Raw genomic sequence first — 15,816 nt, 5'->3', positions numbered from 1 at the left:
ACATTTTATTTATTAAAAGGAAAAATAACTGAGTGTGTTAGAAAGTATCTAGGTTTAATTTAATGATAATAGTAGACTCACTCTACTAACTTTATTTCCTTCCTGCAAACTCATTAGAAATACTCAGAAAATTTGTCTACATGACTTAGGAAAATGTTAAAAATTTTTACTATAGTCAAACTATGGTCAAGTGTTGTTGTATTATTATTAGAGCTCATTAGAAACAAAATCTCGATTTTCTTCACCTGATTCATGAACACAAATAACTTATTATATTGTGAAGGTAAAAGTATATACCATCCTATAGAAATTTTTAGAAATCTGATTCTTCAAGGTTATAGGTAACTGAATTAAGAATTATGCTTTACCCAACTATTGTATACGATTTGATTATGATAAAAACAGTAACATTATTGATCCCCTGGCTTATAGATCATGTTAATAATTAGTCTGCAGTACAAGCTGTCTGAACTGCCTTGAAGGATTAATAAATGCTCTCCTTTACCTGGTTATACATGGCCAGGGTCCACTGCATATGCAGTGGCTGATTCTTCTCCCAGCAGCTGAGTTTTGTTTTTAACATAAGCTAGTGTTTTTTCTTTCCAACTTGTTTATCACGGTTGTTTTGTGATTATAGCAACATAATTTATATAAATGTTATAAAAACCAGTGAAATATGAGTACAACAATAAAATTGCTTCAAGGAACCTTAACTTGAGACATAAAATAACTGCTTTCAACTTAGGTACAGATAACTCTAATAGTAGGAAAAAAACCACACAAATCTGGAAAAATTCTGCACTCAAATTGCCTTGTGACTATCTTTAGAATCCCTCTTTAAAGAAAAACTAGCAGTATAAACTGTGGATAATGTATAATGAAAGTGCCAGAAAGTCTACAGTCATCTCCAATCTGCAGACCTGCTTCAACTGAAAGACCTTGGTCTCTCCAAATGAAAAATGAATGAATTTATAAAGTTAAAATAAAATGTTTAAGCTATATATGTGTAACATTTTGTGGTTTCCAGCTTCAGCTAACTTTTTGACAAACAATTACTGGTCTCAGTCAAGACAGGTAAGAGATCTTCTCTTGTGATGCCAATAGGGTATCAATCCCCTCCTCCTCTCTACATGCTAAGAAGTAGGAACTTCTGAAGAGTCCTATGTCAATGAGACCTGTGGTTTTATTAAAAAAAAATTTCTATGTGTTCAGAAGGTGCCCCCCAGCTCTGCTCCACCCCCCACCCCGCCACACACACACGACTTTGGTTGTTGTATACTTTTTTCTTTTTTTTGAGATGGAATCTCTGTTGGCGAGGCTTGAGTGCAGTAGTATAATCTCTGCTCAATGCAACCTCTGCCTCCCAGGTTCAAGTGATTCTCATGCCTCAGCCTCCCGAGTAGCTGGAATTACAGGCATATGCCACCATGCCCAGCTAATTTCTTGTATTTTTAGTAGTGATGGGCCTTCACCATGTTGGCCAGGCTGGTCTTGAACTCCTGGCCTTAAATAATTCACATACCTTGGCCTTCTAGAGTGCTGAGATTACAGGAATAAGTCACCACACCTGGCCTCTGTAGTATACTTTTAATAAATGAAGTGTTATTTAGGTAAAAGACAAATGGATATTTTTATTAATTTTTTTTATTTTTCTATATGCTTATTTCTCTAAGAAAAACAAATGAATATTAAATATTTTACTGGAGAAAGGGAAGCTGGCTTGAGTTTCAAATGTGTTATAGAGAAATTCTGATATAATGGAAGGAGTACCAGTTTGGAAGTCAGGGGACCTAGAACCAATCAGGTCTGTTGCTTATTTGCTGTTTATGCAAATTACTTAACCTCTCTAGTACTTGGCATTCTGATATAGAAAAAGAGGAGACTGAACTAAATCATCTCCAGAATTTCTTTCATTTCACCATTTCCAGTGAAGGTGGTTACAGGGCCAGAGAGTTAGTGGAGCCAAGAGAAATCTCATTCCACAGAGGCCTTTTAAATAAAGACAGACATACCCTTTATGAGAGGCCTTAATAATGGGTCTACAGAACACTAGAGAGAATGTGCCCTTTCCAAGTCTTGTCCACCTGTATCAGTTTGATGTTAATCTTTTTTTTCCTTTGAGATGGAGTTTTCCTCTTGTTGCCCAGGCTGGAGTGCAGTGGCGCGATCTTGGCTCACCGCAACCTCTGCCTCCCAGGTTCAAGTGATTCCCCTGCCTCAGCCTCCCAAGTAGCTAGCATTACAGGCATGCGCCACCACGCCCGGCTAACTTTGCATTTTTCGTAGAGATGTGGTTTCTCCAAGTTGGTCAGGCTGATCTCGAACTCCTGAGCTCAGGTGATCGTCCTGCCTCTTGCCCTGCCAAAATGCTGGGATTACAGGCATGAGCCACTGTGTGCGGCCTGATGTTAATCTTTACTAGAGTCAAACATCCATTCCTTGTCTTGTTTTCAGAGTTAATGATATACTGCCATCTTGTGTTTAATAGTTTTTCCACATTCAAAAGTCACTAACGTCAAGACGGTCTGAGAAATATACTTTTCCCCAAGTCAATTTTCCTTTATGATTTCTATAGTATTCACAAATAATCAAAATTGTATGAAGATAAGAAGTACTTTAAAAATGGAACTGTTAGCAAAATCCACAGTAACAAAACAATTTGCTAATTATCATAATACAGACCCCCATCCCCCGGGAGATCATTCTTTCATTCGTTTATATAAAATTTATGGTCCTAAATGTAAAACGTAAGTAAGTCTTGGTCATTGTTCTCAAGCAGCTTATCTATTGAGGAAGACAGACATATAATCCTGTCAGGACAGTGCAATGTGGTCAGGCTATCAAAGTTTGCACAATGAATGTTCTGGGGAAGTACCTGGGGAGAACTAAACACCCTAAGAGCTCTGGCAATCCCATCTCACATTCCTCTATGCTCTCTTTAGCTCCAAGGAGCTGCCTGACATGTCAATATTTTCATAATTCAAAAATATATAGGAATGCCCACCATGTGAATAAAACAGACAAAACGTTCCTGCCCTCATGCTGCTCACATTGTTTTTTCAGTCTTAATCCCCCACCCCGCCCAAAAAAACCCCAAAATACTCAGAACTTGCCTGTGTTCAGAAGATACTACCTGGGCAACAGAGAGGTCTGATGAGATTTTCAACTGTGGGTATAAATTGGAAAGCAATTCACTAGTGCTTGTATTGTGTACCAGGGCTGTGTATCTGTAAGACCTCACAGGTCACGTGCCACAGTTGAGAAGCACTCCCTTAAAAGATCATTATCCAATGATCAAGGCAAATGCTTTGTTTCCTTTTTAAAAGAGGATAAAATAAGATAAACTAGACTTTGTGTCTGTTTTAATGTGTATCTCTTGAGTTTGTGCAAAACCCAGGCATGAGAGCTATGTCAAAATGAATAACTGCTAAAACAGTACACTCAGGGAATTTCTAAATGTCACAAGGCACAGAGAATACAAGTATTTATTGATCACTTATTATGTAAATAGCATTTCTGGGTGATATAAAATTCACACTGGAGATGGACACTAAATATAAATGGCTTTTATAGCTCAGCTGGAGCAGGTGGCAGATATAACTAGTGTGGCTTTCAAACATCATAGCAATGCTACAAAAACCACAGCTGTCCTGGTGAGCACACAAACAGCTCACAAGCCTCTGGTCTCCCTATCCTCTCACGCTCCAAGAGGCCTTCAATCCTAAAGAAGCCAAGTCCCAAACAGCCCTTCCCTTTGGATTTACATGACTGTTCTCAAACCTGGAGAGACATTAGAATCACCTGAAAATCATTTTTAAAAGATGCTGCAGCCTCATCACTCTCTGGAGATGGGAGATGAGGTTGGAACTCAAACTTCTACAGTTTTAAAAGCTTCCCAGGTGATTCTGATGCATAGCAAGGTTGGAAACCACTGGGCTATACCTTAGAAGGGAAAGAGAACAACTAGTTAAAAGTTACAAAATATGAAGGGTCAGTAGAATAGAAAAAGTACAAGAAAACTATTTCATTATAAAACATTCAAAGAGCGTTAAGGTATATGTTATTTCTTACCCATCTGACTGTGTTCTTAGCTCAAGGACTTTGAACCTTTGTCTTCCAATTGCTTTCACTTTCACGATCTCAATTCCAAAATCCTGTTCTTCTCGATAGGCATATATCTCTGCTGTTGTTCCAAACTGTGCTTCCCTTTCCTGTACATTGCTTCCAAGAAAATTTTAAAAGGAAATAATTTTGAACATTTGAGTTTTAAATATATGCAACGTTGGCAAAAGCAATACATACGGGTAAACAATTTATAGAATCAACCCTTACTACAAAGCTAGTATAATTTTATTTATTTATTTGTTTGAGATGAGTCTCACTGAGTTGCCCAGACTAGAGTGCAGTGGCATGATCCCGGCTTGCTGCAGCCTCTGCTTCCCAGGTTCAAGTGGTTCTCCTGCCCCTGCTGCCTGAGTAGCTGGGATTACAGGCACATACCACCACCCTGGCTAATTTTTGTGTTTTTAGCAGAGACGGGGTTTCACCATGTTGGTCAGGCTGGTCTCAAACTCCCGACCTCAGGTGATCCACCCGCCTCGGCCTCCCAAAGTGCTGGGGGTATAGGCGTGAGCTACCGTGCCTGGCCAATTTTAAGTATTTTTAAATCACATAGGGGATATAGAAGGAGGATTCAGGAAGTACAATTAGAGAACTTTAGGAAAAGAATAGATTTCTAGTCACTGAAAATAACTTAGAACTTACAGGGGTTTAAACTCATTTCCCAAACCAAACATTCTTTCACTCTGTCAAATGACTTATCATTTCTGCTGCTTACTGACAGCACTGTACTGGGGTGGGAGCTTCCTGTATGTGTTTCCTGCCTCTACCGCAGATTTCCTTTATTTGCCACGGGATACTTAAAATTCAGCTTCAATTTAAAGTGGTACAACCTATGAATTTTGAAAGAGAGGGAAAAAAAAGACCACTCTTTTGGAAAAGTAAACCTTTACGTTAAAATAAAAAAGCACTATTTCTCTTTAATACAGACAGTTATTGAAACTAAGATTCCAGAAATGTTTTTCATCAAATATAAATGATTAAAAAATTTTCAAACACCAGAAAGTTAAATTGTGTATGAAGGTGAACAGTTGAGTTAGATGGTAATGAACCAAAATACTCCCAACTTGCACTATCAAACTTCTACTTAACCAAATTCCTAACCTCACATTCTTACCCAACCTCTCCTGTACATGCAAAATAACAGCCTGCTTTGGCTTCAACATTGACCACTGCAATTACCCATGAGAGGAAATGTATTAAGCAAATGGACTCTAATATTTTACCTGTATGCAAGAACAGCAAAGGTTCTATCTTTCTGAATTAAATTCCGCACCATACTGACTTCTTGAGGGTGAAAAAGCTGAAGAGGTAATGTCTGTCCGGGAATCAGGATCATCATCACCTGTGGCAGAACTGGAATCACCTGACAGCTGTCATCATCGTGCAAAGTCCTGCCATGAAATTCTTCCATATCAGCGCCTAGGTACTATTTAAGAACATATATAGGTACAGTGTCAAGATCGATATGTAATAAAAATATAAGCTCAACAGACTAAAGAGCAAATCACATTAAAAGAAATACAGGCCAGGGACAGTGGCTCACACCTGTAATCCCAGCACTTTGGGAGGCCGAGGTGGGCAGATCATCTGAGGTCAGGAGTTCAACACCAACCTGACCAACATGGTGAAACCCGGTTGCTACTAAAAATACAAAAATTAGCCGGTTGTGGTGGTGGACGCCTGTAATCCCAGCTAATCGGGAGGCTGAGGCAGGAGAATCACTTGAACCTGGGAGGTGGAGGCTGCAGTGAGCTGAGATTGTGCCACTGTACTCACTTGAGCTTGGGCGACAGAGCAACAGTCTGTCTCAAAAAAAAAAAAAAAAAGGGAAAAAAAAAAGAAATACAGGCCAGGCACGGTGGCTCACGCCTGTAATCCCAGCACTTTGGGAGGCCGAGGCAGGTGGATCACGAAGTCAGGAGATCGAGACCATCCTGGCTAACACAGTGAAACCCCGTCTCTACTAAAAATACAAAAAATTAGCCAGGCGAGATGGCGGGCGCCTGTGGTCCCAGCTACTCGGGAGGCTGAGGCAGGAGAATGGTGTGAACCCCGGGGGATGGAGCCTGCAGTGAGCCGAGATCGCGCCACTGCACTCCAGCCTGGGCGACAGTGAGACTCTGTCTCAAAAAAAAAAAAAAAAAAAAGAAAAAGAAAAGAAATACAAATGGGGTTACAAACAATAAATGTGGTATATAAGCATCCCATGTGAAAATGTAATTTTTAATCTAACTTTAACTCTTAGAAGAATTTCTAATCTTTTATGAAGAATATCTCACAAACACAGAAATTCAAGAATTTTTTTAGTACAAAGTATTTTATTTTTACCAAGATAAGAAATATCTCTATGTCCAAATATCACAAACAGCAAGTATAAAATGTAAGTATGTTCAATAACACTCTAGTACCTAAAAGTACAGAGAAGTATTCAATAGCTCAATTACTAGAAAGACTATAAAGAGCAACAATTCCTCAAACAATTCTACCACAACATAGAATTACGCTTCTTAAAAATTACAGTTAAATGTTTATCTACTGGCAAATAGCCCATGTCCTCATCCACAATTTCTGATATCTAGTAATACAAATATCAGTCACTTGTTTTTATGAACTTTTATCTACATTTAAATGTGTATTATATTAGATCTGTCACTAAATTACATACTGTATGTGATGTCGGCAGACTGGTGTCAAAATTTATGATGTTTGGTTTTTTGGCTTCTTTACTATCCTGGTCTTCAACTTCCATTTCATCTTCTTCCTCACTCTCTGCTGTAAGAGTAGAATATTGTAAGAAAAAAAAAAAAGATGAATGAAAACCTTTCAAACACATAATTCCTTCTTCAAAAAAGGGGTACTTCTAAAACCACATGCATTTGGTAAGCTCTACAGTACTGTGAAGAGGCGGCCAGAGGGCTGGGGTCTATGCTGGGCTCTGTCAGTAGCTATGTTTTTTTTTTTTTCTTTTTAAGTCAATTGTGAATTTTAGAATAGTTTAACATTTATAGAGAAGTGCAAAGATAGTACAGAATGCTCCCGTATGACACACATCCTTTTCCCCTATAGTTAATTTATATTAGCATGGTACATCTGCCACAACGAAGGAATCAGTCTTGGTACATTACTCTAACTAAACTTCATATTTTATTTGGATCCCCTTAGTTTTTATCTAATCTTTTTGTGTTCCAGGATCCCACATTACATTTAGTTATCATGTCTCCCTACCCTCCTCTGGGCTACAGTGGTTTTCAGACTTTGCTTGTTTCTGAGTTTTGAGGAGTACTGGCCAGGTATTTTGTAGAGTATCCCTCAACTGGGTTTTGTTTGATGTAATTCCCATGATTAGACCGAGGATACGTGTTTTAGGGAGGAAGACCACAGAAGCGAAGTGTTGTTATTCTTTTCTTTTTTAGAAATGGGGTCTGTTGCCAATGTGCTGTTTTTATTACTTATCAAGCCTACATATTACGAACTATTCCTGCTGTTAACCTTGATCACCTGGCTAAAGCAGTGTGTGTCAGGTTTTTCCACTGTAAAGTTCCTTTCCCCCTCCTTTTCACATTGTACTCTTTGGAAGCAAATCACTAGGTGTAGCCTCCACTTCAGGGGTGATGAGTTATGCTCCACTCCCTTGAAGGGGAAATATCTATATAAGTTATTTAAAATTCTTCTATATGGGAGATTTTTCTCTTCTCCCTCACCAGTAACTAATTTTAATACCTGAGACAACTCATTCTGCCCAATTAAATTTTAGTTTCCTCATCTGCAAAATGATAGGCTTGAACAAGTCAACCTCTAACGTTCTCTCAAACTCTCAACTTCAAAGAGTTCCTACCTAAGTATGAAAAGAAACAAAGCAGGCAAGATCTGTTAATTAAAACTGAGAGAAAGATAACCTGGCAGGAAGAATTTCACAGCATTTTTCTAGTGACAACATTTCCCTGGCTGTCACTATATTATTTTAAAAAGAAGGCCAGGTGTGGTGGCTCACAACTGTAATCCCAGCACTTTGGGAGGATGAGGCAGGCAGATCACTTGAGGTCAGGAGTTCAAGACAAGCCTGGCCAACATGTTGAAACCCCATCTCTACTAAAAACACAAAAATTAGCCGGGTGTGGTCGCAGGTGCCTGTAATCCCAGCTACTGGGGAGGCTGAGGCAGGAGAATCACTTGAACCCGGGAGGCGGAGGTTGCAGTGAGCTGAGATCGTGCTACTGCATTCCAGCCTGGGCGACAGAGCAAGACTCCATCTCAAAAGAAAGAAACAAAGAAAATTTTGCAATCATTTTCATACTATTTTGCTTAATTTTAAATTTAAAAATAAAGTTGGCATGAAGCATAAAACATTTTAAAAGAATGTCTTAGAAAAGCAGATGTTACCAATGACAGCAAAGGAAATTAGAAAACACTACACAATACAGATGCTATTCTACTAACTGTGAGTCTGTCCTTTTCATACAAACTATGAGTAAATTTCCTATCCTAGACCAGTGACTCTCAACCACAGGTGATTTTGCCCCTCAGGGGATATTGGTTGTAATAACTAAGGGAGTCCGACTGACATCTAGTGGGTAGAGGCCAGGGATGCAGCTAAATATCCTACAAGGCACAAGACAATCCCACCCAAAGAATTCTCCAGCCCAAAAGTCAAGTGCTGAGGTTGGGAAACCCTGGCCTAGACTAACAACAAAGAATTACTGAATCTCATTTCTCACCTCCCAGTTCATGTATTTTTAAATGCCCCAAATAAACTTCTAAATCGATAAAATGTCATTACAAGATAATCATTTTATTCCTTTGCATATCATTATTTAAGTCAAACCACCTCTAGCCAGGCCCCTGACAGAAAATAAAAATGTTTTCCAATATGGTAACTGCCTTGGACTTTGTATTTATTGTTACAATTTCCTAGATATAAAACTTTGTCAAAAACAGTATTACTTCCACTTATATGTAAATAGTCAACGGTCTAACACTTCATACAAATTTTCCTTGGAACATGTAAATTTCACCAAGAGATTAAAAAAAAGCTATCTAAATGGATGAGAAAAATATTCTGCATCAAATTCTTTGTATTTCCAACTCTGACAGCATGACTATCACTTGGCATGCTGCACGACCCACTTTATTGCTCTACTACAGAAAGTTTAAAAGATAAACTATTGGCTCAAAGGCTGGAATTAATATTGTTAAAAATTTACATTTTAACTGTTCTGACTCCTAGTCTCTTAATTAGTAAATTTTTTTTCATAAATAGGGCTAAAAACCACTTTCCCCTACTCAGTTATGTTTATTAATGTTTCATTTGCCTAAGATAAATTCTTCACATCTCAAATATAAAGCTTTTTGTTGGAACTTAGAGGATTTACTCTTCAGAACAACTCGTACTACATGGAATTATGGAAAAGTCCAATGTTTCTCTACAAATAAAATTTACATAATTTGGAAGGGCATTATTGCTATATCTACATCATCTCTGGGCCCTCTCCCAACGTTTTTCTGAAAAACAAAAACAAAACAAACAAAAAAACAACAAAAAAAAACCACGCTGACTGTTCAGAGCTATCAGTGAAGTCTGATGACTCATCTCATGCAGAGGCACCATGTGAATGCCGACAGAACATCAGTATCCTCCCTCTTCTATTTACCATTCTCCCTGAAACACCGGATTTGGCACAGAGAGTAGGGCTAATGTCTGAAAAAACAGCTCAGCTTTCCATCAAAGGCTGGCACACTTACCCTTGTGTCAATTCAGCTAGAATGGCTTCAAGAACAACCAATGACTATGGTTTATTTTTATAGAAAAGTTCTCTCCTATATGGTGGGCATGCACTCAGTCTCTTCCTCTTTTAATCCATGCTGCTACCAGTGGACAAATTAATCTTCCAAGCATAGATTTCCTTAGGCAATTACCTGAAACCTAAAACTGTTTCTTGGCAATCCACAGGAAAAACCCCAAACCCACTGGCAAAAGATGCCAGTTTCCCAGCAACTTAGACCCAGTCTACCTCCTAGGCCTTATGTCCCACAACCATGTCCTAAATATGTGCTTTTGGATGTCTCCTGATGTACCTTGAAAGGCTTTTTCCCAAATCCTTTGACCCTTAAACAACCTCTGCTTCTGAAGAGCCACAACAGCATTCATTTATCTGGCCCTAAATCAACCGCCTCTGCAGTTGATTTATGTTCAGTTATATTCTCAGCAGCCCCGTCTAGACAGTAAACCTCAATTATCAGATTGTGTATTATCTCTCGTTTCATCTCCACAACACCTAACATACTTGTCATATAACGAAGAGACTCGAGTAATACTTCCAAGTTTAGATGATACGCCTTTTGGAAAGCATCTCTTGAAAGGCATTCCATGAAAAGTTTATACAATATTCCCTGCCTTTTTCTGTTCAGTATTTCAACACAAGGCCAAAGTCTAAACACTTCACGCAACATACAGGAAAAAGAAAAACTAAGTATCTCTGATTAAGCACAATCGTACATGCCTGAGAAAGACCAATAGTAAGACAAACAAAATAGAGAAGTGGTTTAGAGATATAATGACAGACACACCCGGGTTGGAATCCTGACTCTGCTGTGTGACCTTGGGCAAGTCATTGAACTAATCTGCAAATCCAATACTTGCTTATCAAATCGGAAACTGAAAACTGATGTGAGAAGGATTAAAAGGCGAAATGCATGCAAAGCGTTAACTGCAAGGCTCGTAACATGGTAAGTGCTTAGTACATGTTAGCTGTCACTCTTATTAAAAGGAAGGAGACCAGCAAAAGTAACAGCTGTGAATCTGACCCGGTCCTCTAGTTTCAGAGCATTTCCTAGGAGCTAAACTAAGGATACAGGGAGGTTGGAGAGGATGAGTTTCCTGTTCTTAAGAGCAAATGCCCCCCGACACCCTGGCTCACGGCTCGGGACAACAGAGCATCGAAGAAAGCGCCGCGACTCCATCGCGGGCCGAGGGCCGACGTGAAGCAGCTTTCCGGTGCGGCCCTGCTGGGCTGGCTGGCCAGTCTCGGCGCCCCCACGCCCGCCTCCCAAGCCCAGCTGCACCGCTAGCGGCTCCGGGCCTCGCCCCACTCCCGACTACACGGAACTACTCCAGGCGGTTACCAGGCAGGAGCGGCAGGTGGTTGCCCATGTTGTTCGCAGCGTCCTGCTGATCTCCTTCGCCGGCCATGTCTGTTTACCCGCAAAGGAGGCTGGGACAGGGCGGTGCCGAAGACTCCGAGGGAGGGTCCGTGTCGCGCCGCTGCCGCGCACCGGGGCCACAGCGCCCCCTGGCGACCCCAGAGGAGCAGACGGCGGCGCGTACCTAAGCCTGGAAGTGATGACCTAGGCGGAAGGGACAATTACAGGCCTGCGCTCCGTCCCGGGGACAGAACGCCGTCCCCTGCCTTCCACGGCTGAGTGCCCGGCGTACACACGGCAGAGCCCTCACCTTGTTCCAGCCCTTAGCATGACTTATTTAATCTTGATATTTTGCATATGGAGAAACTGAGGCTGACAGCCTTTAGTCTCCAACTTGTTTTTAAACGAAGGGGGCAGGGACCTGTTCATGCAGCCTTAGTTTCAATTCTTAAAATAAGAAGCATATATGTGAAGGCTGGGGAAATCCATCAGTTATTCCGAGGGTGGTTGAATTGCTGATTTTCTTAAGTAGTTTCAATATATGTACATATAACTTCAATAACTTTAGTTTCCATATATGTACATTACATTCCAAAATTAACAAGTATTAATCAGAAACATACTTGAAATGATGATTGCACAGAATGGAAAACTCCTTATAAATGGTAAATAAAATTGTCTGAATATAAACTAGCCTACTCATTATGACTTCAGCTATGTAAAAACAAGTCACTATGCGGCAAAAAAGAAATAAAGACTGTAAAAAATGAAGATAATTCTGTTATAATGGTGGAGTTGTGACTGGTAAGATATTTGTTTTGGAGGGTGGACACAAGTTTTCGTAGTGTATTTTCAGTATCATTTTTTCAGCGAGGAGGGAAAACTGAAAAATCCTTAAATGAAATACAACATCTAAACATGGTAGTGGTGGTGGTGGGCGGAGGCTGAGAGGAAGCAGCAGCATTGCTCAACAGAAAAGTCATGGATCTGAGATTTGAAAAAATGATTTCAGAAAATTTGCCTCCCTGATAAGTTACAAGCGGAAAACTCCCTTGTGACAGAGGCTTGTGAATCATTCCTGTGTCATTTTGCCTCCTGTCTCCGAATCAGTCTGTGGTCTTGGTCAAATCACTTATGGCCGCAGGCCTCAATTCGCCCATCTGCAAAATAAGAACGAACCAAATAGTGTTGCCTATTTGTTCCAGTTAATAATGTCTGCAATATTAATCATAGCATCACCTTTTACGATGAGGTTAATAACAATTACATATACTAGGTAATGATTTAACGGAGTTAAGATGATCACTCTAGTCAACTGAAGGATGATTCTATGCCAGAATGCCAGCACAGAACGATGAGGGAATGGCCGGTGTATTGTGTATTGGTGTGCGTGTGTGTGTGCACACGTGAAAGAGAGAACGCAAGCAAGCAGGCAGCATGCACTAAGTAATATGTGTGTGTGTTTGATGCTGCAGCATTATCAGTCTCACTATAGCTTGTAGAATTTCAATAACCTGTGCTTACCTGCAGCAGAATTTTCTTTACACAAGCATCTGGCTTCTCAACAAGTAAGCTCTGACTTTCCAGTCGTTCTCCCCAGAGGTGATACCAGAATTGTCTGAACCCTGGGTCAATCAAGAATTCTCCGGACAAGAAAGCACAGCTGCAAGCCTGGTGGAGTCCATAGATGTGGCTGTAGAAGCACTAGCTCTTTCTTCGTTCTTTTGTGCATTACTACATATCACCAGAGCTCACATCTGTGTATCTTTTACTCCCCCATTCTCCTCCTCTCCTCCCCTCTCTTCACATTCACCACCTGCTCCCTCCTTCGTTTTATCCCTCCAGAGTCTACCCAGTCATCCATAGCTACACCTTTCAGTAGGGATAACAGATAATCATTGAACAAAAATATCTAAGCAAGCAGGTTTCTTGGATTAAGAACTGGTTATTAAAACCAAAATGAAAACAATCATTTACCATTTATGTTTAATTTGGTAACTTTATCCTGAAAGAAGATATCATACTGAGTTGTTCCTCACATTTCCTCTTGCTTGCATGAAATATCAATGGATAAGGCACTCTGCAAACCAGACGGAAAAGAAATATATATGTTCATAGATCACTGTCTTACAGCTCAATAATTAACTTTAATAGTACAGAATTAAGGGTGGTAGAAGACGGGAGAAAACGTAAATGAAAAAGACCATCGCTCTTTCAATTTCTGGCTTCTACACAATTATTAGCAGCAAGGGATACGTATACTGGGAGAAGACATTTCTGCCTCCCTTTATTTTGTATTTTCTCTCTCTCTCTCTCTCTCTCTCTCTCTCTCTCTCTCTCTCTCTATATATATATATATATATATATATATAATTTCTTTTTTCTTGAGACAGGGTCTTGCTCTGTCCCAGGCTGTAGTGCAGTGGTGCAATCTTGGCTCACTGCAACTGCCACCTCCTGGGCTCAAGTGATCTTCCCGCCTCAGCCTCCTGAGTAGCTGGGACCATAGGCACCAGCTACCACGGCCAGCTAATTTTTGTATTTTTTATAGAGATGGGGTTTTGTCATGTTGCCCAGGCTGATCTCGAACTCCTGAGCTTAAATAATCTGCCCACCTCCACCTCCCAAAGTGCTGGGATTAAGGGATTAAGGATGAGCCACCATGCCCAGCCTCTACATATTTTTTAATGTGTTAAAGAATGCTACTACTCTGGTCTAAGCAGTTGATTATCTCTTGCCTGGAGTATGGCAATAGCACCAACACTGGTTTCTCGGCTTCTCCCCTTAGCTCTTACAGTGCTTTCTCAACAAAGCAGTCTGAGCGATCCTGTTAAGACGCAAGTCAGATTATGTGACTCCCCTGCTCAGTACCCTTCCTTGGCTCCCCATCTCCCTTGCAGTGGCCCTTATAATGCACAGTGGGCCCCCTGTATCCTGCCCTGATGTCACTTCACTACTGCTCTGTGGGCTCTCCCTCCCCTCCATCAACACCGATCTTCTTCTTCAACAACCAGATGGACCCATGGCCACCTCAGGGCCTTTGCAATTGCCTTTTCCTTTGGCTGGAATGCTCTCCTCCCGCACAGATGCGTGACTTTTTCCCTTGTACCTTCCAGGTCTTGGGTCAAATACCCCTTCCCTGGGGAGTCCTTCCCACACTACCCAGTGTCAGATTGTGACCCTCTTCCCAGACTTCCCACCATTTTATACCCTTCTTCTCTGCTTCATTTGCCTTCATCAAAGCATTTCTCAACTTTTAAAATACTATGAGGCCTGGATAACATAATGAGACCCCGTCTCCAAAATAATAATAGAATAATAAAATACTGTGAGGCTTACTTTTAAAAACAGTCTCATTTCTCCCCCCTCAAAGGTATAAGGTCTGAATGGGGGATTTCTGCTCCCAAGAACAGGTTCTGGCATTTAAAAGCTGCTCAAAAAATGTTCATTAAATGAAAGATGAATTGCACAGTTCTGGCAGACACTGATTTCCTACCTACTCAACAGCAATTCCTCTTTCCTTCCTTGCCAAGAACTCTGATTTTGTTTGGGGCAATAGTGTACTCTGCTATGGGGTCGTGTTTGCTGTAAGCCTATAATAACGAGCCCACTCTGTTCCCCCAAGCTCCTCTATGGCTGATAGTATCACCTGACCTGGTCCTGGCTAATGATACCTAGAGAAAGTCAGCTTGGTAGCCTCTGAGAATGATGAAGAGGGAAGACAATTTTTAGAAGAGATTTTCCTCCATGATGAAAGGCAAAGATGTCATTCCTCCCCACTTCCCTCTGGGATGAAGATTAAGACCCATATTTGTTTGATGGATAAAACCAGCCAACCTAGTCCAAAGATCCAAAATTGTTTTTAAAGGAAATTGTAGATTTTAGAAAAAGCAAAGCTAGATTAACTAGTAGGCATATTTGGTTATCACTTTTTGAATAAATGAATTCATTAATTTTAGAAGTGCATAAATCTTCCAATGCTTTCTCCCTTGGGGCAAAAGCACAAGTGAGACGTCAGCAGCTCCATGGGCATGTTCCTCTCAGTGCCACAGTTCCCTCTGCCACACTGTGAGACACGGGTCCCAAACAGGTGACCTCCCAAGCTAGAGGCTTTCTTGCCCTGTGCGGTATTTTGAGTATTTGAATTATGTGATTGCCAGCCAGCATTTGGCAACTGAAGAATACATATACCAATATGGATTTCCTGATTCTCTTTAAAACTGGGAAGATTTGGCAACCATGAGTCAGATTCATGCATGGGAACAATTATCTCCAACTAAATAACAATGCCTGGTTTAGATGAGGCAGCCCCTGGTGGTCACAGAAGCCAACCAGCCAGTGTGTGTGTGTGTGTATGCTACCTGCCTTGATCTGGCCTGCATTTGTGTGTGCAACCACTTGTACGAGTGTGTAGCAATTGATAGAGCAACCCCACATTGGGAATTGCCCAGGACAGCCCTGGTATGTGTTTGGTGTATCAGCATAACTACCAGACCAGCCCCACCCCTTGTCCCATTCCACTCTTCAAAGTCTGCCAATTTGTACAATAAATTGTCC

The 15,816-nt window shown here is 40.7% G+C and overlaps 1 protein-coding gene across 1 annotated transcript in view; it reads right to left on the bottom strand.

Annotated features, from left to right (window-relative positions):
• CRBN (cereblon) overlaps positions 1 to 11,338 on the bottom strand; it is a 30,203-nt gene extending 18,865 nt beyond the window's left edge. The window contains exons 1-4 of the mRNA XM_003264914.4: positions 11,242 to 11,338; positions 6,788 to 6,894; positions 5,346 to 5,548; positions 4,072 to 4,221 (exon numbers count right to left, since the gene is read on the bottom strand). Of these exons, the coding sequence (XP_003264962.1) occupies positions 4,072 to 4,221; positions 5,346 to 5,548; positions 6,788 to 6,894; positions 11,242 to 11,308 (527 nt within the window). The 5' untranslated portion in view covers positions 11,309 to 11,338. The remainder of the gene's footprint in view (positions 1 to 4,071; positions 4,222 to 5,345; positions 5,549 to 6,787; positions 6,895 to 11,241) is intronic.
• Between the last annotated feature and the right edge of the window lie 4,478 nt (positions 11,339 to 15,816).

This window comes from Nomascus leucogenys, chromosome 21 (assembly GCF_006542625.1).
Source record: "Nomascus leucogenys isolate Asia chromosome 21, Asia_NLE_v1, whole genome shotgun sequence".
NCBI classification, from domain to species: Eukaryota; Metazoa; Chordata; class Mammalia; order Primates; family Hylobatidae; genus Nomascus; species Nomascus leucogenys.
The sequence above is the reverse complement of the archived record's forward strand: the minus strand, read 5'-3'. Positions and strand labels throughout refer to the sequence as shown.